General features: G+C 40.1%; 2 protein-coding genes across 8 annotated transcripts in view; both read right to left on the bottom strand.

Moving 5' to 3' along the window:
* The window catches only part of LOC117485543 (protocadherin alpha-C2-like), a 166,235-nt gene that overhangs the window by 52,385 nt on the left and 89,526 nt on the right, over positions 1-24,324 (bottom strand). The gene's annotated exons all lie outside the window — the stretch shown is intronic.
* LOC117485421 lies at positions 41-23,781 on the bottom strand. Its single transcript, XM_034133978.1, has 9 exons — positions 21,403-23,781; positions 16,146-17,024; positions 12,850-15,266; positions 11,662-11,696; positions 8,458-10,868; positions 6,225-6,327; positions 4,489-5,339; positions 2,891-2,900; positions 41-2,472 (listed from the first exon to the last, which is right to left on the bottom strand). The coding sequence occupies exons 1-9, from the start codon at positions 23,779-23,781 to the stop codon at positions 41-43; spliced, it is 11,517 nt and encodes a 3,838-aa protein (XP_033989869.1).

Below are 24,324 nucleotides of genomic sequence, written 5' to 3'. Positions count from 1 at the left end.
TGAGCAGGTATAAAATGTCAGTATTTTTTATGATAGCATTTCAAGTTCCATGAGCATTCAGCACACAATTGCCTACCTTGTCATTGTTGGGTAAAGTCTGAGTTCTGGTAAAAGTGTCCCCTCCGTTAATACTGATCAGTTCACCATCTACAGGCGGAAACGGTCCGGGGAAAACCACTACGTCACTCTTCATTGTGTCTGAGCTGAAACACACGTCGTACTGCTGAGTAGATTTAGAGTAAGACCAGCTCCCGTCAGGGTGGGTGGTGATCATTGGGGCGCTGTACCTGCTGAAACTGCCGTCTGTCCTGTGGCATTTGACAGCTATTAAACTGATGAGGCTCAGCAGAAAGATCACTGACACCGACACAATGGCGATCAGCAGATACAGGTTCAAATCTGAGAAGCTCTCCTCCTTTATGGGCACATGTCTGAACTGAGTCTGGATGTCAGCTGTGCTTTCAACCACCACCACATCAATAGAGACAGTAGCTGACAGGGAGGGTTCTCCATTATCAGAAACCAGCACCACCAAGGGGTGAGTTTTCAGGTCATTGTCACTCATTCTCCTCTTAGTCCTGATTTCTCCGCTGCTGGTTCCGATCCGGAAGAGGTTGTTTCCTTTGGGCTCAGAGAGGTGATAAGAAAGCAGCGCATTGTATCCAGAGTCTGCGTCTACAGCCCTGATCTTTGCCACAAAGTATCCCGCCTCAGCAGAATAGGGGATGCTCTCACTGTTAACGGAGCTGTGCTCAGAATAGGGCGCGAGGACTGTTGGATTATTGTCATTTTCATCCAGAATTAAAACGTTCACAGTCACGTTGCTGCGGAGAGGAGGAACACCAGAGTCTGTGGCCTGGACTTTAAACTGAAACGTGTTTAACTCCTCATAGTTAAAAGACTTCAGGCTGACTATATCTCCGGTCTCTGAGTTGATATTTAAAACGGATGAAATAGGAATATCTTTTGGGGAACTATCTAACAACTTGTAAGTCAGTTTTGAATTTCTGTCTAAATCAGGATCAAAGGCACGTATTGCATGAATAACAGAGCCTACTGCACTATTTTCTTTCACATAAACATTAATCACAGGCTCCATAAATCGAGGTGCATTATCATTGACATCAGACACATGAACAGTAATGACTCTGATACTGGACAGAGGTGGATTTCCCTCATCTGTTGCTGTAATTGTGACATTGTAAAGAGAAATGTTTTCTCTGTCCAGTGGACCATCTACTACTAATGAATAGTCATTTTTGTAGTTGGACTTCAGCTTAAAAGGAACAGATCCCACTACCTTACAGTTAGTCACACCATTGCTTCCTCCATCTTTATCACTTACTGTAACCAAAGCAACTATTGTGCCCATTTCTGCATCTTCTTTTACTGGGGTCATGAGTGACGTCACAGATATTTCTGGGGCATTGTCATTCACATCAATTATTTCTATCAGCAGTTTAGCATGAGCACTACGAGGAGAAGTGCCTTGATCCTTTGCTTGAACTCTAACTTCATAAGCAGGAGTCTCTTCGTAATCTAATCTACCCTTCACAGTGATTTCTCCTGTTTCAGAATTTAAATCAAATATATTTGATGGATCAGTATTTCCTCGTTTTATTAAAGAATACAGGATCTTACTGTTCATGCCCTCGTCTAAATCCGTTGCATTTAACTTCATTACCACTGTACCCTGTGCAGTATTTTCACGTACGCTTACTTTATAAAGCGATTTACTAAAAATCGGTGTGTTATCATTCGCATCCATTACGTTGACATTTATGTGCAGTGTACCGGATCTTGTAGGTTTTCCTCCATCTACAGCGGTGAGGAGAAGATTAATTACAGGCTTTTTCTCTCTGTCTATAGCTTTCTGCAGCACTAACTCGGCAGACACACCATCTTCTCCAGCGGTTTGCACATCAAGAGAGAAATATTCATTTTGGCTCAGCTTGTAGCTCTTCACTGTGTTGCTGCCTGTGTCTGCGTCCTCTGCAATAGGTAGAAGATATCGCTCTCCCGGTGACATTGATTCGGAGATGTTTAACGAAAACGTTTGCTCAATGAACTCCGGTGAATTATCGTTTATGTCTAAAACATTGATCTCAATACGATGAACATTCATGGGATTGCTTAAAACAGCCTGTATTCTCAGGGAGCATTGTTCCGTGTTCGGACAAAGCTCCTCTCTGTCTATCCTCTCGTCAACAAAGAGGTTCCCGGTCCGTAAATTCACGTCAAAATATGTCTTACTGTAACTCGAAACAATACGTAGATCCCTGGTTTCTAGGTCCTGTACATTGAGGTTTAAATCCTTTGCAATATTTCCCAACACCGTGCCTTTGTTCACCTCCTCGGAAATGGAGTAAGATAATTGCGAAGCAGACCGGCCACAAAGACACAGCAGAGCAACAATATGAATCCAGGCGTATTCCTCGTTTCCCATCGTTGTACAATAAGCTCGGAATCCCGCTTATCATGAGTTAACAGTTTATATAGCACTCATGAACACGATTTTTCAGCAGCAGTCCTGTTCTCCGTGCAATCCTAGTGTCTCTCTAAACTGATAACCGATGACGTTTTTGGCTTCCCGTGCAGGGAGGAGTTTTACAATTATTCTCACAATCATATGTGTGGTCTGAGCGACATCTTGTGGTAAAAAACGGATAGTTCAACAAACGTGTTAAGAACATTTAGCCCAATAATGTGCCTTACTATATTATATCGTTTCATTACAGTTTTTTTCATTTGCTAAAACAACTGTTTTGACAACAGGGCTCATTTTGTCAACACACTAAACACAATTCACAAAACCACACACCCAAAGTGCAAAACACCTCATATATCTTGCTAAATGAAGCACTGCACCCAAAACTACATAAACACTTACCAAAATCAAACTTTTGCACCAAATGGCCCACACGTCACTTATAAGACACTTTGTCCAACCAACTACACACTGTGGTTATCTAAAGCTCACTCATCTTTTATAGTGATCTGTATGTAGAGAATTCTGCATAAAAAGATTGTTCTAGTCTACAAAAATATGTGCAGAAACACAAATATACAGTTGTTATACTTTTTGTTTTTCTCCCAAACAAATTGGTGAAACTTTTACTGCACAACACATAGTTACAGTTGTGTAAACACATATGATGCCTCTGTCAAATACAGTAAAGTGAAAGGAAAACTTTGAGGACAAATAAATAATAAACATATTTTTTGAAAAAACAGAGGAGAGAAAAATACTTTGGCAGCATTTTACCACCTCACTTGGTCTGACCACAGCTCCTCATCAACCTGCAGAAGAAGCATCACCTGTAGGCCTGACGGTCATACAGCTCCAACCGTTATGCTGCAAATAACTCTTCAACTGACTTCAGTTCATCCTCCCTCTCTCTCTCTTATCCTCCCTATCTCTTATCCTCCCTCTACCTCTCCCTCTTGCTGCTGTCCATATATCCATTGTTGTCTTTATAAATGTCTTACATGAAGCCTTTTTCTAGTGCTTATATTCTGATTGATGAGTCAACAATAAAGCAGTTTTGTGTTTACGGTCATTTGGCATGTGTATTTGTTGATTGGTTCATGTGGCAGTGTTTTGAAAATGGCAAACAAGTGAATATGTCAGTTTGCTGTGTCTTACTTAGAAAACCGTGTGCAGTGTTTTGCAAAAAGTGCCAAGTTGAATTGCAAATTGGGTGCAGAGCTGAAAATGTGTTGTAGAGTTTTGGAGATTTGAGCTCAGATTTTGCTCTTTGGGTGAGAGTTTAAATAATTAGGCTTTATGTGAGATGTGTGTGTGTTAGCAACTGAAAAACACTGTAAATGTGTCAATCAATTGGCCTTAAGTGTATGAAATCAAAAGTAATTTGTGACAACCTATATCCATTAACGTTTTCTAATGTAAATATGAACATTTAAATAGCCAAATTGTAATTCAGAGACCCAGTCATGCTGTGTTTCTATAAAACTACTATTTTCATTTTAGGGCCTTTCATAAAATAGCTTATAAAATAGTCTGTCAACCAAACGCATGTTATTCTCTTATTGTAGATAAGTTAACACAATAAAGAGAAAGAGAGCTCCAAGACTTCAAAGGCTGCATAGACAAAGATCAGCACCACGGAAAGCGCTGTGCTTTCAAACTGCAAGGATCCAGTGTTTCCGACTTTTTACTCATCGGTTTTCAGAGACCGCTTTCTCAGGACCATAAAACATTAAACATATGAATATATGGGTGCTATGCCTCTGAGGTGATACAAAAATATCACCACATTGCATAAATCATTGGCATTTATTTTCGTTATAAACTGCAACATACAAATGAACAGAGGTAATCTGCGTCAACATTCGATGCAATTGATAGTACGAATATTACTTTTTAGTTGATTTCTGTTTGTGTATGCAATGACACTTAAAAAGCATAGCAACGTCTGTAACTCATGGAGACTGAAAGGACTTCATGTAAAGCTGAAGAACACGTACCTTGTCTGTGTTGGGTAAAGTCTGAGTTCTGGTAAAAGTGTCTCCTCCGTTAATACTGATCAGTTCACCATCTACAGGCGGAAACGGTCCGGGGTAAACCACTACGTCACTCTTCATTGTGTCTGAGCTGAAACACACGTCGTACTGCTGAGTAGATTTAGAGTAAGACCAGCTCCCGTCAGGGTGGGTGGTGATCATTGGGGCGCTGTGCCTGCTGAAACTGCCGTCTGTCCTGTGGCATTTGACAGCTATTAAACTGATGAGGCTCAGCAGAAAGATCACTGACACCGACACAATGGCGATCAGCAGATACAGGTTAAAATCTGAGAAGCTCTCCTCCTTTGTGGGCACATGTCTGAACTGAGTCTGGATGTCAGCTGTGCTTTCAACCACCACCACATCAATAGAGACAGTAGCTGACAGGGAGGGTTCTCCGTTATCAGAAACCAACACCACCAAGGGGTGAGTTTTCAGGTCATTGTCACTCATTCTCCTCTTAGTCCTGATTTCTCCGCTACTGGTTCCAATCCGGAAGAGGTTGTTTCCTTTGGGCTCAGAGAGGTGATAAGAAAGCAGCGCATTGTATCCAGAGTCTGCGTCTACAGCCCTGATCTTTGCCACAAAGTATCCCGCCTCAGCAGAATAGGGGATGCTCTCACTGTTAACGGAGCCATGCTCAGAATAGGGCGCGAGAATTGTTGGATTATTGTCATTTTCATCCAGAATTAAAACGTTCACAGTCACGTTGCTGCTGAGAGGAGGAACACCAGAGTCTGTGGCCTGGACTTTAAACTGAAGCGTGTTTAACTCCTCATAGTTAAAAGACTGCAGGCTGACTATATCTCCAGTCTCTGTGTTGATGTTTAAAACGGATGAAATAGGAATATTTTTTGGAGAACTATCTAACAACTTGTAAGTCAGTTTTGAATTTCTGTCTAAATCAGGATCAAAGGCACGTATTGCATGAATAACAGAGCCTACTGCACTATTTTCTCTCACATAAACATTAATCACAGGCTCCATAAATCGAGGTGTATTATCATTGACATCAGACACATGAACAGTAATGACTCTGATACTGGACAGAGGTGGATTTCCCTCATCTGTTGCTGTAATTGTGACATTGTAAAGAGAAATGTTTTCTCTGTCCAGTGGTCCATCTACTACTAATGAATAGTCATTTTTGTAGTTGGACTTAAGCTTAAAAGGAACAGATCCCACTACCTTACAGTTAGTCACACCATTGTTTCCTCCATCTTTATCACTTACTGTAACCAAAGCAACTATTGTGCCCATTTCTGCATCTTCTTTTACTGGGGTCATGAGTGACGTCACAGATATTTCTGGGGCATTGTCATTCACATCAATTATTTCTATCAGCAGTTTAGCATGAGCACTGCGAGGTGAGAAGCCTTGATCCTTTGCTTGAACTCTAACTTCATAAGCAGGAGTCTCTTCATAATCTAATCTACCCTTCACAGTGATTTCTCCTGTTTCAGAATTTAAATCAAAAATATTTGATGGATCAATATTTCCTCGTTTGATGAACGAATATAGGATCATACTGTTCATGCCCTCGTCTAAATCCGTTGCATTTAACTTCATTACCACTGTTCCATGTTCAGCATTTTCATGCACACGTACTTTATAAAGTGATTTACTAAAAACTGGAATATTATCATTGGCATCTAATACATTAACGTGTATGTTTAATGACCCCGATCTTGCAGGTTTACCTCCATCCACAGCCGTCAAGATAAGTCTGATTACCGACTGTTTCTCTCTGTCTAAAGCTTTCTGCAGCACTAACTCAGCAGACACACCGTGTTCCCCACCACTCTGCACATCAAGAGAGAAATATGCATTTTGGCTCAGCTTGTAGCTCTTTACCGAGTTGCTGCCTATGTCTGCGTCTACTGCTATTGGGAGAAGATATCGCTCTCCGGTTAAAGATGATTCGGAAATATTAAAATAATACGTTCCTTCAGTAAAAGCAGGCGAATTATCGTTTGCATCTAAGATATTAACCTCTATGCGATGTGCAGTCATTGGATCGTTTAGAACTGCTTGTATTTTGATGGAGCATTTGACCACATTTGGACAAAGCTCCTCTCTGTCTATCCTCTCGTCAACAACGAGGTTGCCAGTCCGCAAATTCACTTCAAAATATTTCTTACTGTAACTCGAAACAATACGTAGATCCCTGGTTTCTAGGTCCTGTACATTGAGGTTTAAATCCTTCGCGATATTTCCCAACACGGTGCCTTTGTTCACCTCCTCGGAAATGGAGTAGGATAATTGCGAAGCCGACCGGCCACAAAGACAAAGAAAAGCAACAATATGTATCCAGACGTATTCCTGTTGTAGTCGAAAATACATCGTTGATTCATTAGACGAACTGAACCCAGTCGATCATAAAGGACAGATATTTGCGTCCAAAGAAAAATTGTTGAGAGGACGACCCTGCCCTTCTCGTCACAGCACGTTCCGCGGGTGTACTAAAGGCTGATGACGATTTCATTTTTTCCCATGCAGGGAGGAGGAGTTTGGGAAACACAAACATATGCGTGTCCATGGGTCTCATGCGACATCACGTGGTGATTTTTATGTTTGCAATAACAAGAAATGCAGTTTGGCATACAGCTATATAATCAAATATATTATTAATGATATAAATTATCATTATTACTATGGAAACACCTGTTTTTATATTAAGAAGGTGACAGCACTGAATATAATCAGAAGCGTACTATTTGAGGTCTTAAATACAAAATATTACAATATGTCCAGTGGGAATTTACTTCGAATTTATAGTTTGCCATACTTTAAATGTCCTATATTTAAAGTGAAAACAAATAATTGAAGAATGGAGTTTGATTCAGCAGAATTATACAGAGACCGCATTTTGTCAACATCAAGACAAGCACCAAGGACAGCGCCTTTTCATTACATTCAATCCCCTCACAGAAGAGGGAAACCAGCTACATAAAACCAAAGAGAAAGCAGCATGTCAAATGCTTTTTAAATTCAGATTTCTTTAAAAACAGCTTAGATATTTTCACCATCACATCCTTTCCACAGGCATCAAAGCAGCAGGTTTTGCACATTGCTTTCACATAGACGTGGTTCAGCACCAGATAGCTCCATCAAATACTGGCTATAAGTCAGATTTTCACACTTTCAAACACAAGGTTTATAATGAAGACATGATGATGATTGGTATTCAGGCAGGGACCACTTAAGGCAGGGGTCTCAAACTCAAGGCCCGGGGGCCAAATCCGGCCCGCGACTTCATTTTATGTGGCCCCGCAAGAGCTTGCAAAGAATATAATACGTTTATTATACGGTTACATACCACTTTACAGAAGCAGGTTGCCCATAAACTACATGTCCCACAATGCATCTCGTTTTGTGACATGCGCACTGAAGAGACTTGCAATTATTTGCCGTGGACTTCTGCTTTCAGACGTAGTTAATTTACTTATTTAGTTAAGTTATTATCCTATCTGATAATAATACAATGCAGAGGCAATAATGTAATATAATACATTATTTTATATATATATTATATATTTATATAGTTACAACCGGCCCTTTGAGTGCAACCTTTATGCGAATGTGGCCCGCGATGAAATTGAGTTTGACACCCCTGACTTAAGGTATAGAAAACAAGTTGCACACATTGTAAAAGGCTATAGAAGTTGTGTTACAGCATGTCGGTAAGCAACTGGTCTTCAACACATTTGAGCCATAAAGTGGGTCGTAAAGTGAAACATTTCTTTAAATGTTGTATTTTATCAAGCGTGAATAACTTGGAATCAATCATAGTTTTATTTTGTTGTCTTAGTCATGATGCTTTACAGCGTTCTACATATGTATGCTTGTATTTATCTAAATATTATGACGCATAAGCAGGTATAAAATGTCAGTATTTTTTATGATAGCATTTCAAGTTCCATGAGCATTCACGACACAATTGCCTACCTTGTCTGTGTTGGGTAAAGTCTGAGTTCTGGTAAAAGTGTCTCCTCCGTTAATACTGATCAGTTCACCATCTACAGGCGGAAACGGTCCGGGGAAAACCACTACGTCACTCTTCATTGTGTCTGAGCTGAAACACACGTCGTACTGCTGAGTAGATTTAGAGTAAGACCAGCTCCCATCAGGGTGGGTGGTGATCATTGGGGCGCTGTACCTGCTGAAACTGCCGTCTGTCCTGTGGCATTTGACAGCTATTAAACTGATGAGGCTCAGCAGGAAGATCACCGACACCGACACAATGGCGATCAGCAGATACAGATTCAAATCAGAGAAGCTCTCCTCCTTTGTGGGCACATGTCTGAACTGAGTCTGGATGTCAGCTGTGCTTTCAACCACCACCACATCAATAGAGACAGTAGCTGACAGGGAGGGTTCTCCGTTATCAGAAACCAACACCACCAAGGGGTGAGTTTTCAGGTCATTGTCACTCATTCTCCTCTTAGTCCTGATTTCTCCGCTACTGGTTCCAATCCGGAAGAGGTTGTTTTCTTTGGGTTCAGAGAGGTGATAAGAAAGCAGCGCATTGTATCCAGAGTCTGCGTCTACAGCCCTGATCTTTGCCACAAAGTATCCCGCCTCGGCAGAATAGGGGATGCTCTCACTGTTAACGGAGCCATGCTCAGAATAGGGCGCGAGGACTGTTGGATTATTGTCATTTTCATCCAGAATTAAAACGTTCACAGTCACGTTGCTGCTGAGAGGAGGAACACCAGAGTCTGTGGCCTGGACTTTAAACTGAAACGTGTTTAACTCCTCATAGTTAAAAGACTGCAGGCTGACTATATCTCCAGTCTCTGAGTTGATGTTTAAAACGGATGAAATAGGAATATTTTTTGGAGAACTATCTAACAACTTGTAAGTCAGCTTTGAATTTCTGTCTAAATCAGGATCAAAGGCACGTATTGCATGAATAACAGAGCCTACTGCACTATTTTCTCTCACATAAACATTAATCACAGGCTCCATAAATCGAGGTGCATTATCATTGACATCAGACACATGAACAGTAATGACTCTGATACTGGACAGAGGTGGATTTCCCTCATCTGTTGCTGTAATTGTGACATTGTAAAGAGAAATGTTTTCTCTGTCCAGTGGACCATCTACTACTAATGAATAGTCATTTTTGTAGTTGGACTTCAGCTTAAAAGGAACAGATCCCACTACCTTACAGTTAGTCACACCATTGTTTCCTCCATCTTTATCACTTACTGTAACCAAAGCAACTATTGTGCCCATTTCTGCATCTTCTTTTACTGGGGTCATGAGTGACGTCACAGATATTTCCGGTGCATTGTCATTCACATCAATTATTTCTATCAGCAGTTTAGCATGAGCACTACGAGGAGAAGTGCCTTGATCCTTTGCTTGAACTCTAACTTCATAAGCAGGAGTCTCTTCATAATCTAATCTACCCTTCACAGTGATTTCTCCTGTTTCAGAATTTAAATCAAAAATATTTGATGGATCAATATTTCCTCGTTTGATGAACGAATATAGGATCTTACTGTTCATGCCCTCGTCTAAATCCGTTGCATTTAACTTCATTATCACTGTACCTTGTGCAATATTTTCACGAATGCGTACTTTATAAAGCGATTTACTAAAAATCGGTGTGTTATCATTCGCATCGATTACGTTGACATGTATGTGCAGTGTACCGGATCTTGTGGGTTTTCCTCCATCTACTGCGTTCAGAATAAGTGTAATTATAGGCTGTTTCTCTCTGTCTAAAGCTTTCTGCAGGACTAACTCAGCAGACACACCGTGTTCTCCACTGCTCTGCACATCAAGAGAGAAATATTCATTTTGGCTCAGCTTGTAGCTCTTCACTGTGTTGCTGCCTATGTCTGCGTCTTCTGCTATTGGTAGAAGATATCGCTCTCCCGGTGACATTGATTCGGAGATGTTCAACGAATACGTTTGTTCAATAAACTCCGGTGAGTTATCGTTTATGTCTAAAACATTGATCTCAATACGATGAACATTCATGGGATTGCTTAAAACAGCCTGTATTCTCAGGGAGCATTGTTCCGTGTTCGGACAAAGCTCCTCTCTGTCTATCCTCTCGTCAACAAAGAGGTTCCCGGTCCGTAAATTCACGTCAAAATATTTCTTACTGTAACTCGAAACAATACGTAGATCCCTGGTTTCTAGGTCCTGTACTTTGAGGTTTAAATCCTTTGCAATATTTCCCAACACCGTGCCTTTGTTCACCTCCTCGGAAATGGAGTAAGATAATTGCGAAGCAGACCGGCCACAAAGACACAGCAGAGCAACAACATAAATCCAGGCGTATTCCTCGTTTCCCATCGTTGTACAATAAGCTCGGAATCCCGCTTATCATGTGTTAACAGTTTATATAGCACTCATGAACACGATTTTTCAGCAGCCGTCCTGTTCTCCGTGCAATCCTAGTGTCTCTCTAAACTGATAACCGATGACGTTTTTGGCTTCCCGTGCAGGGAGGAGTTTTACAATTATTCTCACAATCATATGTGTGGTCTGAGCGACATCTTGTGGTAAAAAACGGATAGTTCAACAAACGTGTTAAGAACATTTAGCCCAATAATGTGCCTGACTATATTATATCGTTTCATTACAGTTTTTTTCAATTGCTAAAACAACTGTTTTGACAACAGGGCTCATTTTGTCAACACACTAAACACAATTCACAAAACCACACACCCAAAGTGCAAAACACCTCATATATCTTGCAAAAGGAAGCACTGCACCCAAAGCTACATAAACACTTACCAAAATCAAACTTTTGCACCAAATGGCCCATACTTCACTTATAAGACACTTTGTCCAACCAACTACACACTGTGGTTATCTAAAGCTCACTCATCTTTTATAGTGATCTGTATGTAGAGAATTCTGCATAAAAAGATTGTTCTAGTCTACAAAAATATGTGCAGAAACACAAATATACAGTTGTTATACTTTTTGTTTTTCTCCCAAACAAATTGGTGAAACTTTTACTGCACAACACATAGTTACAGTTGTGTAAACACAAATGATGCCTCTGTGAAATACAGTAAAGTGAAAGGAAAACTTTGAGGAAAAATAAATAATAAAAATCTGTTTTGAAAAAACAGAGGAGAGAAAGATACTTAGGCAGCATTTTACCACCCAGCTGGGTCTGACCACAGCTCCTCATCAACCTGCAGAAGAAGCATCACCTCTAGGCCTGACGGTCATACAGCTCCAACCGTTATGCTGCAAATAACTCTTCAACTGACTTCAGTTCATCCTCCCTCTCTCTCTCTTATCCTCCCTATCTCTTATCCTCCCTCTACCTCTCCCTCTTGCTGCTGTCCATATATCCATTGTTGTTTTTATAAATGTCTTACATGAAGCCTTTTTGTAGTGCTTACATCCTGATTGATGAGTCAACAATAAAGCAGTTTTGTGTTTACGGTCATTTGGCATGTGTATTTGTTGATTGGTTCATGTGGCAGTGTTTTGAAAATGGCAAACAAGTGAATATGTCAGTTTGCTGTGTCTTACTTAGAAAACCGTGTGCAGTGTTTTGCAAAAAGTGCCAAGTTGAATTGCAAATTGGGTGCAGAGCTGAAAATGTGTTGTAGAGTTTTGGAGATTTGAGCTCAGATTTTGCTCTTTGGGTGAGAGTTTAAATAATTAGGCTTTATGTGAGATTTGTGTGTGTTAGCAACTGAAAAAAACTGTAAATGTGTCAATCAATTGGCCTTAAGTGTATGAAATCAAAAGTAATTTGTGACAACCTATATCCATTAACGTTTTCTAATGTAAATATGAACATTTAAATAGCCAAATTGTAATTCAGAGACCCAGTCATGCTGTGTTTCTATAGAACTACTATTTTCATTGTAGGGCCTTTCATAAAATAGCTTATAAAATAGTCTGTCAACCAAACGCATGTTATTCTCTTATTGTAGATAAGTTAACACAATAAAGAGAAAGAGAGCTCCAAGACTTCAAAGGCTGCATAGACAAAGATCAGCACCACGGAAAGCGCTGTGCTTTCAAACTGCAAGGATCCAGTGTTTCCGACTTTTTACTCATCGGTTTTCAGAGACCGCTTTCTCAGGACCCTAAAACATTAAACATATGAATATATGGGTGCTATGCCTCTGAGGTGATACAAAAATATCACCACATTGCATAAATCATTGGCATTTATTTTCGTTATAAACTGCAACATACTAATGAACAGAGGTAATCTGCGTCAACATTCGATGCAATTGATAGTACGAATATTACTTTTTAGTTGATGTCTGTTTGTGTATGCAATGACACTTAAAAAGCATAGCAACGTCTGTAACTCATGGAGACTGAAAGGACTTCATGTAAAGCTGAAGAACACGTACCTTGTCTGTGTTGGGTAAAGTCTGAGTTCTGGTAAAAGTGTCTCCTCCGTTAATACTGATCAGTTCACCATCTACAGGCGGAAACGGTCCTGGGTAAACCACTACGTCACTCTTCATTGTGTCTGAGCTGAAACACACGTCGTACTGCTGAGTAGATTTAGAGTAAGACCAGCTCCCGTCAGGGTGGGTGGTGATCATTGGGGCGCTGTACCTGCTGAAACTCCCGTCTGTCCTGTGGCATTTGACAGCTATTAAACTGATGAGGCTCAGCAGAAAGATCACTGACACCGACACAATGGCGATCAGCAGATACAGGTTCAAATCTGAGAAGCTCTCCTCCTTTGTGGGCACATGTCTGAACTGAGTCTGGATGTCGGCTGTGCTTTCAACCACCACCACATCAATAGAGACAGTAGCTGACAGGGAGGGTTCTCCGTTATCAGAAACCAACACCACCAGGGGGTGAGTTTTCAGGTCATTGTCACTCATTCTCCTCTTAGTCCTGATTTCTCCGCTACTGGTTCCAATCCGGAAGAGGTTGTTTCCTTTGGGCTCAGAGAGGTGATAAGAAAGCAGCGCATTGTATCCAGAGTCTGCGTCTACAGCCCTGATCTTTGCCACAAAGTATCCCGCCTCAGCAGAATAGGGGATGCTCTCACTGTTAACGGAGCCATGCTCAGAATAGGGCGCGAGAATTGTTGGATTATTGTCATTTTCATCCAGAATTAAAACGTTCACAGTCACGTTGCTGCTGAGAGGAGGAACACCAGAGTCTGTGGCCTGGACTTTAAACTGAAGCGTGTTTAACTCCTCATAGTTAAAAGACTGCAGGCTGACTATATCTCCAGTCTCTGAGTTTATATTCACAGCTGTTGAAATTGGAAAAATGTTGGGATAATTATCAATTAACGAATAAGTCAATTTTGCATTTTCATTTTCATCTGAATCTTGTGCAGTTGCTCTTGTTATAATATCTCCCACTTTACTATTCTCCTCTACAAAAATATTTATATTGGATTCTGGGAAACGTGGTGCGTTGTCATTAATATCCGAAATGTGCACAGTGATTATAGCAGTGCTTGATAGAGGCGGATTACCTTCATCTGTAGCAGTAATGGTTACATTGTACTGTGACACAATCTCTCTGTCAAGAAAACCGTTTACTGTCAAAGAATAATAGTTCTTGTAATTTGACTTTAATGTAAAAGGTACTGTGTCTTCAATTTTGCATTTTGTAAGGCCATTTTGACCTCCATCTTTATCAGTCACAGTCACTAATGCAACAACTGTTCCAATTTCAGCACTTTCCTTTACTGGACTCATCAGTGAAGTTATAGAGATTTCTGGGGAATTGTCGTTGACATCAACAACCTCTACAAGAACCTTAGAATAACCACTGCGAGGGGAAGCACCCTGATCTGTTGCCTGTACTCGTAATTCATACGCATTGCTTTCCTCGTAATCCAAAGGAACCTTCACAGTGATTTCACCACTTTCAGGAATAACAATGAATTTTTCGGCAGAGTTTGCGTTTCCGTTTTTCATTAAAGAATATCTGATATCTGAATGTGGACCTTCGTCTAAATCGGTCGCATTTAGTTTCAATATTGTCGTACCGAGGGGTGCATTTTCGCTGACTCTTACTTTATAAAGCGGCTTGCTAAACAAAGGCGTGTTATCATTAACATCTATCACATTCACAAGAATCTGCATGGTACCAGACCTGATGGGTTTTCCTCCGTCGAGAGCGGTTAATGTTAGTTTAATGGCTGGTTGTTTCTCTCGGTCTAATGCTTTCTGCAGCACTAACTCGGCGGAAACACTGTCTCCTCCGCTGCTCACATCTATGGAGAAATGCTCGTTCGGACTTAGCTTGTAGGTTTTCACTGAATTACTGCCTGTGTCTGCATCCTGAGCTATTGGGAGCGGATATCTCTCTCCCGTTGAAGAAGACTCGGAGATATTAAACACATGGGTTTGCTCAAGGAAGGATGGTGCGTTATCATTCACGTCAAGTATAGTGACTTCTATGCGATAAATATTCATAGGATTGCTTAATAATCCTTCTATATTAAGGGAACATTTAGGTAGATTCGGACAAAGCTCTTCACGGTCTATTCTATCGTTAACAACCAAAGCTCCTGTTCTTAAATTTGCCTCGAAAAAGGTCTTACTGTAGCCCGAAACAATCCGAAATCCTCGTTCCTCGAGTTGCTGCGAGTGAATGTTTAAATCCTTTGCGAGATTTCCCACCGTTGTGCCTTTGTCCACCTCCTCTGAAACGGAGTAGGAAATCTGAGCAGCAGACCAGTCAGATAAACAAAGAAGAATTGCGCACAACATCAAGTCGACCTCTCTATGTCGTTGACGACTCATATTTTTCTTTAGATGAGGAATTCAGGCAAAAAACCCTATTCATCCACAAAAACGGGAAAATATCCACAAGACGGCCGAGCTCTGCTTATTCATGGAGCTTATTTCAAGACGACGTGGTTTAATAACCCAGCCCCTACGAAACGTACTGCCTCTATCTTATTTCACCGACACGGAAGGAGGGGTTTTTGGTCATTAAACACAATGGACTGTGTGGTCTCGAGCGGCATCTTGTGGTCTTTTGATAGACCACAACGGATTATTTACCAAACACACCGAACGAGTAATTGGGTTTCTAAAAGAATAAGAATACACCAGAAATGTTTAATGATGTGATTCCATGAAGCATTATATTCGTTCCTCGCAAAAACAAAACTATAATAACTGAGCAGAGATCACTAGCCTTCCTGGAGAGTACATTAATTAGAGAAGGACGCTCAACATGTACTGTATGAAATGAATGAATACTGAATGACAACTTTATGTAAAAACACGTTTCACAAATTGGTCTTTTTTGACAGAGTATTTAATTTAATCGCTTGTATTTTACCAACCTTTAGTATTTTGTTGTGTATAGGCCCATATTATTCTAAAACATTAAACTGCTTTGTAGGTAAACAAGCCAAGTTCAAGCTACACAGTACGTAGGCCTACATCAAGTCAAGCGTGTGCCGAAGTTCCTGAGCAGAAATAATCTATATAGCAGCACCACGGAGAGCTGAAAACATTAAAACGGTGGATGTATGCAATCAAGCGTTTTATATTGCCAGAGCTCTAATACTAATTGTAAATGATGAACGGAACCACATTTCCTTCACTTAATGCAAATACCTTTAAAATAAAGACAAAATAGGCATTGTTTCAGTGTCCGTTTTGTATGGCTCTTACCTTGTCATTGTTGGGTAAAGTCTGAGTTCTGGTAAAAGTGTCCCCTCCGTTAATACTGATCAGTTCACCATCTACAGGCGGAAACGGTCCGGGGTAAACCACTACGTCACTCTTCATTGTGTCTGAGCTGAAACACACGTCGTACTGCTGAGTAGATTTAGAGTAAGACCAGCTCCCGTCAGGGTGGGTGGTGATCATTGGGGCGCTGTACCTGCTGAAACTGCCGTCTGTCCTGTGGCATTTGACAGCTATTAAACTGATGAGGCTCAGCAGAAAGATCACTGACACCGACACAATGGCGATCAGCAGATACAGGTTAAAATCAGAGAAGCTCTCCTCCTGTATGGGCACATGTCTGAACTGAGTCTGGATGTCAGCTGTGCTTTCAACCACCACCACATCAATAGAGACAGTAGCTGACAAGGAGGGTTCTCCGTTATCAGAAACCAACACCACCAAGGGGTGAGTTTTCAGGTCATTGTCACTCATTCTCCTCTTAGTCCTGATTTCTCCGCTGCTGGTTCCAATCCGGAAGAGGTTGTTTCCTTTGGGTTCAGAGAGGTGATAAGAAAGCAGCGCATTGTATCCAGAGTCTGCGTCTACAGCCCTGATCTTTGCCACAAAGTATCCCGCCTCAGCAGAATAGGGGATGCTCTCACTGTTAACGGAGCCATGTTCAGAATAGGGCGCGAGAATAGTTGGATTATTGTCATTTTCATCCAGAATTAAAACGTTCACAGTCACGTTGCTGCGGAGAGGAGGAACACCAGAGTCTGTGGCCTGAACTTTAAACTGAAACGTGTTTAACTCCTCATAGTTAAAAGACTGCAGGCTGACTATATCTCCAGTCTCCGAGTTTATGTTAACCATTGAAGCTATCTGTGTGGTCTTCGGAGAACTGTTTATTAAGTTGTATCTTGCTTTTGCATTTTCATTTAAGTCTGAATCTAATGTCGTAAGCACATGAATTGTAGTTCCTATTGGGCTATTCTCTTTCACGTAAACATTAATCAGAGGCTCCATGAATCGAGGAGGGTTGTCATTAACATCAGACACTTGAACTGTAATGACACTTGTGCTCGACAGAGTGGGAGTTCCTTCATCTGTGGCTGTTATAGATACATTAAACTGGGAAACAATCTCTCTGTCCAGAGGCCCGTCAACCAACAGAGAATAATAATTTTTATAGTTAGATTTTAATTTAAATGGCACAGGACCTGTGATTTTAAGGTTTGTGAGACCATTTTTTCCTCCATCTTTATCAGTGATAGTCACCATCGCAACAGCTGTGCCTATTTCAGCGTCCTCTTTCACTGGACTCATAAGTGATGAGACCGAGATTTCCGGAGCATTGTCATTGACATCAATAACTTCGACTAAAACCTTGCTATGTGCACTGCGAGGAGGATTGCCTTTGTCTCGTGCTTGGACACGAATCTCGTATGCTTTATTTTCTTCAAAATCAATATTGCCTTTTACAATAATTTCCCCAGTATCATCATTCAGGTCAAATATGTCATCAAGGTTTAAACGCCCCCCCTCTGTGAAAGAGTACACAATTTGACCATTTATGCTGTCATCGAAATCAGTAGCTGTCAATGTCAATAACGTTGTGCCAACATTTGCATTTTCCACAACTTGTACTTTGTAAAGAGTTTTGCTGAACAGCGGTGAATTGTCATTTACATCCAGTACATTAACGTGTATCTGTAAAGAGCCCGTTTTGGGAGGTTTTCCTCCATCAAACGCTGTCAGTGTGAGTTCAATAACAGCCTCTTTTTCTCGATCTAATGCTTTCTGCAGCACTAACTCAGCAGACACACTCTGGTCACCAATGCTCTGTATATCTAAAGAGAAATAATCATTCGGGTTCAATTTGTACGTCTTCACTGAGTTTGCACCTACATCTGCGTCATGAGCTATCGGCAATGGATGCCTTTCTCCGACATATGAAGACTCCGACATATCAATTGTTGTTATTTCTTCCAGAAAAGACGGAGCATTGTCGTTGATATCATTAATAACAACTTCAATTCGATGGAGGCTGCGAGGGTTACTCAATACGGCCTCTATATTCAAATAGCACTTTACCGTATTAGAACAAAGCTCCTCCCGATCAATCCTCTCGCTAACAAAAAGTACTCCAGATTCACGATTTATGTCAAAATAACGTTTGTTATATTCAGAGGTAATCTGAAGACCCGTGGAATGAAGCTGCTGCACATTGAGGTCTAAATCCTTAGCGAGATTTCCCACCGATGTCCCTTTGTCCACCTCCTCTGAAACGGAATAGGCTATCTGAGCCACGGACCAGTCGCAGAGACAAAGCAGAGTAAAAAACAGACCCAATATATTCTCCCATTGTTCCCGAGTAGCCATCGCTCTTCAGGCAAAAGCAACAAATCCTGGTTTATCCCTTTTGTCCTCTTTAAAAAAAGTGACAAATATAGCCTTTTTATATATCCATTCTCGCTTAATGTCCTCTTCCTCTTACGGGCTTTACTCGTCTGTAAGCTATTTTCACAAAGCACTGACAGATGATGACGTTTCATTTTTTGTCATAAATAGAGGAGGGGTTTATAAACGGTGAACACACGAATATAGCATGGTCTCTAGCGACATCTCGTGAAAATGTTTTATAGGGAAATGCGTCCAAAACATAAGTAGACATGTTTAATGTAAGGTAAAGTAAACAGGATGCATGAGAAAAAGTGTGCTGAGAAAAATGCTTAAATGTATTGGGTGATTTTGGAAGACTTGAGCTCTATAGTAGTTGATGATTGAACATGCATCTGTTTAAGATGTATGTTAACAATAGAGGTAACACTTTATGGTAAGGGTACATTAATCATCATGAATTCATGCATGACTTAATGCATGAAAAAGCATGAATTCATTCATGTAGTACTTCATGAACTATCAGTAATGTACAAGGATTAATAGTATCTCATGCATGACTTAATGCAGGAACAATACCTTAATTAATGCATCAACTAAGGTATCTCAATCATCATGACTTCTGAGTTATTAATGATGTTCATGTCTTCTTCATATAGATCTGCAGTTAAAGTGACAGGCCAAAAAACTGACCAGTCACAGCAATTCCAAGTGTTGTAATCATGATTAACTAAGCATACTTCATCATGTTTGTGCCCCTTCAAATAAAGTGGTGACCTGTTCCGTCGTTTACAATGATAAATAACATATGATTAATGGCCTATGTGAAATCACCGTTATTAACCATTTGGTGCTCATGCATCAATCATCTTTGTGATCCCTCAAATAAAGTCAGCCCTTATGTCTATTTAGGCATCATGTATTTGGCAATATTACAAATGCTAATTAGATCATAATTTTGGACTTAATTTCAATTATCAATTATATAGTTAGGACTTTTTTTTATGTATCATACAGTATTATCTTAAAGCTCACAAACAATTAAAGATAACTCATTCATAATATTAACAAACTTTATTTTATAATCCAAAACCAACAAGATCACATTTTCACATATCATGTCACATAAGAAAGCAGTAAAAAATGTCGGCAAAGACACAGATTAGGAGACCTACTTTAGGGAGAACGTGGATTACCACATAACAATTTAAACACAATAATAAGAAACGAATTGTCATAAAATGAAGTGTTATTAAAAGCAGCAGGACCCAGGTTCATAAATTAAAAGATTCCACATAGGACAGGCCACAAGTATTTAAAATGACTTCTCTCTGCAGCTGGTTTTGAGGAATACAGTGAAGGAGGAATAAAAAGGATAAAATAATTTAAAATGCTATACATAAAGAAAATATATATTGGTAAAAATGAATAAAATAATTATGAACTGTGTCAAAGATTGAATACCTAAGCTAATTATTCCCTAACAGTCCCTATAAATATTGTTTTTATTAACCTCTGTATTTCACGGTAAGTACAGGTAAGTATGGTCACATTGAGCCTTGCTGTGTGATCCCATATACTTTAAATTGTTATGTGGTAATCCACGTCCTCCCTATAGGCCTCCTAATCTTGTGTCTTTGCCGAATTCTTTTACTGCTTTTTTATGCAACATGATTATGTGAAAATGTGATCTTGTTGGCTTTGGATTATAAATTAAAGTTTGTTAATAGTATGAATGAGTTATCTTTAATGGTTTGTGAGCTTTAAGATAATACTGTAGATACATAAAAAAAAGTCCTAACTATATAATAGATCATTGAAATTAAGTCCAAAATTATGATCTAATTAGCATTTGTAATATTGCCAAATACATGATGCCTAAATAGACCTTGTCTATACCTTAGTTGATGCATTAATTAAGGTAGTGTTCCTGCATTAAGTCATGCATGAGATACTATTCATCCTTATACATTACTGATAGTTCATGAAGTACTACATGAATGAATTCATGCTTTTTCATGCATGAATTCATGATGATTCATGTACCCTTACCATAAAGTGTTACCACAATAGTTAGGTTATGTATCATCGTCAGTGTTGAGTGTAACGTGTTACAAAAGTAACGGAGTTACAGTAATGTATTACTTTTTGCTGTAACGCAGTTAATGTAACACATTACTAATGAAATGTGGGAAATGGTAATGTATTTTATTTCTTAAAAGAGACAGTAATAAGTAATACGTACTGTATTACATTTTGGAAGTAACTTGCCCAACACTGATCATCGTATACTATTTAATGATTATATTATTACACAGCATTTGGCTCTATTCTGAAACTAAGACAGGGAAAATCAACCACCCACGAAACCTGCATCTCAATATATCAGCACAAAGGACAGCACCATTCTCAATACAGAGAACAGAAAAAGACAAAATAAAAAATCAGCACCACGGACACGGACAGCAACCTAAAGCAGTTTTAGTGCCCTCCTCAAGTGACGACAGAGAACTGTAACAAATAGACCGTAAAACAGTGAAATGTAATCTTTGTTGTTCTGATATTGTTCTTATAATTGTAGAAACCGTCGTCGATACATTATATATACACTAAATCATCCGCCAACAAACAAAAATCAAGTTTCTCGAAGCAGAGTAATATAATTAGTGTCAGAGGTCTTAACAATGGTATAGAATAGTTTTAAGTATGGCTTTAGATAATCAGTTAGAGTGGACACATTCTTAGATAATAGTAATTTTAAACATATTGCTATTCCTGCATGTTACAACATATTTCCAAATGATGTTACCGAAAAGTAAATATTAAATTAAGATAAATATTAAAACTAGCCATGGCTTACCTTGTCTTTATTGGGTAAAGTCTGAGTTCTGGTAAAAGTGTCTCCTCCGTTAATACTGATCAGTTCACCATCTACTTGAGGAAACGGTCCGGGGAAAACCACTACGTCACTCTTCATAGTGTCTGAGCTGAAACACACGTCGTACTGCTGAGTAGATTTAGAGTAAGACCAGCTCCCGTCAGGGTGGGTGGTGATCATTGGGGCGCTGTACCTGCTGAAACTGCCGTCTGTCCTGTGGCATTTGACAGCTATTAAACTGATGAGGCTCAGCAGAAAGATCACTGACACCGACACAATGGCGATCAGCAGATACAGGTTCAAATCTGAGAAGCTCTCCTCCTTTGTGGGCACATGTCTGAACTGAGTCTGGATGTCAGCTGTGCTTTCAACCACCACAACATCAATAGAGACAGTAGCTGACAGGGAGGGCTCTCCGTTATCAGAAACCAACACCACCAAGGGGTGAGTTTTCAGGTCATTGTCACTCATTCTCCTCTTAGTCCTGATTTCTCCGCTACTGGTTCCGATCCGGAAGAGGTTGTTTCCTTTGGGCTCAGAGAGGTGATAAGAAAGCAGCGCATTGTATCCAGAGTCTGCGTCTACAGCCCTGATCTTTGCCACAAAGTATCCCGCCTCAGCAGAATAGGGGATGCTCTCACTGTTAACGGAGCCGTGCTCAGAATAGGGCGCGAGAATTGTTGGATTATTGTCATTTTCATCCAGAATTAAAACGTTCACAGTCACGTTGCTGCTGAGAGGAGGAACACCAGAGTCTGTGGCCTGGACTTTAAACTTAAACGTGTTTAACTCCTCATAGTTAAAAGACTGCAGGCTGACTATATCTCCAGTCTCTGAGTTGATGTTCAACATTGTAGATAACGGGACTGAGTCCATTTTACTTTGTAAAAAGGAATAGCTCACCTGGCCATTTTGACTGATATCTGCATCAACTGCCGTCACTGTTTTAATTACTGTTCCTACTGGACTGTTTTCTTTAACATAAATGTTTATCACCTTTTCCGGGAAGTACGGTGCATTGTCATTAACATCAGAAACATAAACAGTGATAACACTGATGTTTGAAAGAGGAGGGCTGCCTTCATCTGTAGCTGAAATGGTTACATTGTACCTAGTAATTACTTCTCTGTCTAAATGTCCATCAACCACTAAAGAATAATAGTTTTTGTAATTTGTCTCAAGTTTGAACGGGACTGTATTTAAGATTTCGCATTTCACTTCACCGTTTTTACCACTGTCTTTATCTAATACTGACACAAGTGCAATAGCAGTGCCTAACTCAGCGTCCTCATTCAATGTATTGAGCAGTGACGTCACAGTGATTTCAGGAGCGTTGTCGTTTACGTCAATTACTTCTACTAGCACTTTACTATGAGCAGACATAGGAGGCTGCCCTTTGTCCCTTGCCTCTGCTCGGATCTCAAAAGCTTTTTTTTCTTCATAGTCGATGTTGCCTTTCACAGAAATTATTCCCGTGTCTGGGTCGATTTGAAAAATATCCAGAATATGATCCTGATCCTTATTACGAAGAGAATAAACAATTTCACTATTGGCGCCTTCATCCGCATCGGTCGCATTTAAGGTGAACACCACCGTACCAATCGGGATATTTTCTAACGTTTTAACTTTGTAAAGAGTGTTGCTGAACACCGGGGCGTTATCATTAATATCTAGTACATTTATTTCAATCTCTGATGTGCCTGAATTTGGTGGAGTTCCCCCGTCTACCGCAGTTAACATGAGCTGCATATGTGGCCTTTTCTCACGGTCTAAGGCTTTCTGCAGCACTAACTCTGGAGATAAACTGTCTCCTCTTTTGTGTGTTGCGAGGCTGAAGTATTCATTTGGACTGAGCTTATATGCACTAACGCAGTTGTTACCCACATCAGCATCGCTTGCCTCGGATAACGCGAATCTAAATCCAGGCAATGTGTTCTCTGCGATGTCCAGTATTTGTGATTTAGTGTTGAACGACGGAGAATGATCATTCACATCTTTAATTTCTATCTCTAGGCGGTAAAGCTTTAGTGGGTTGTTTATCACTGCCTCTACACTTACAGTGCATTTCGGTTCATCTGCACAAAGCTCCTCTCGGTCTATTCTTTCATTAACATACAGAAATCCAGTCTTCAGATTTACCTCGAAGTATTTCCTCTTAGATCCTTTAACAATCTGAAACAAACGGGACTCCAAATCCTGCGCATTGAGGTTTAGATCCTTTGCGATATTTCCGACGTGAGTTCCAGGGTTTACCTCCTCTGCTACTGAGTATGAGAGCTGCCCAGACACCGCTTCCCAGTAACAATCCAACAGCACCAGCACCAGATATGTAACAAAATACCTCCTACTCGGTGAAGACATAATTCCGCCGAAATAAAACAAAGCATATATCCAAGATGTCGTTTCTTCCGTGAACCACTGAGCTGGGACAAGGTTTTAACAAACACACTACGATACTTGTATTAGTAGGCTATAGAAGAAGACTCCATTATGTTTCCCCTTCCCTTCCCGTTTCTCTTTGTGGTGAAAATCCACAGTCATTCCGTTTTTACTCTGGGAGGAGCATCAACAATTCTGTGTTACGGTCTATGGCGTCACTGTGTGGTCACTTTGATTAACTGCACACGCTTTAAACAACTGAAGTACCCATCATTTATGAGAAACGCCAACAACAACGTAACTACTACCAGTCTTGTATTGCACACATTTGGGGAAATTAAGAAACCCAATCAACTTAACATTTTTTGACGTCACAGTTTTTACAGAACCATGCATTTGTAAAGTTATTGTGGTAAAGAATGTACTGAGACTTTGCTTTATTTAATGTGAGGAAAATATAATACTACGTCGTGAATACGTTTGCGTAACAGTAAACACAATTTATTTAAATTTGAAATGGAGAAT

This window comes from Trematomus bernacchii, unplaced genomic scaffold, assembly GCF_902827165.1.
Source record: "Trematomus bernacchii unplaced genomic scaffold, fTreBer1.1, whole genome shotgun sequence".
In the NCBI taxonomy this organism is placed as follows: Eukaryota; Metazoa; Chordata; class Actinopteri; order Perciformes; family Nototheniidae; genus Trematomus; species Trematomus bernacchii.
The sequence above is the reverse complement of the archived record's forward strand: the minus strand, read 5'-3'. Positions and strand labels throughout refer to the sequence as shown.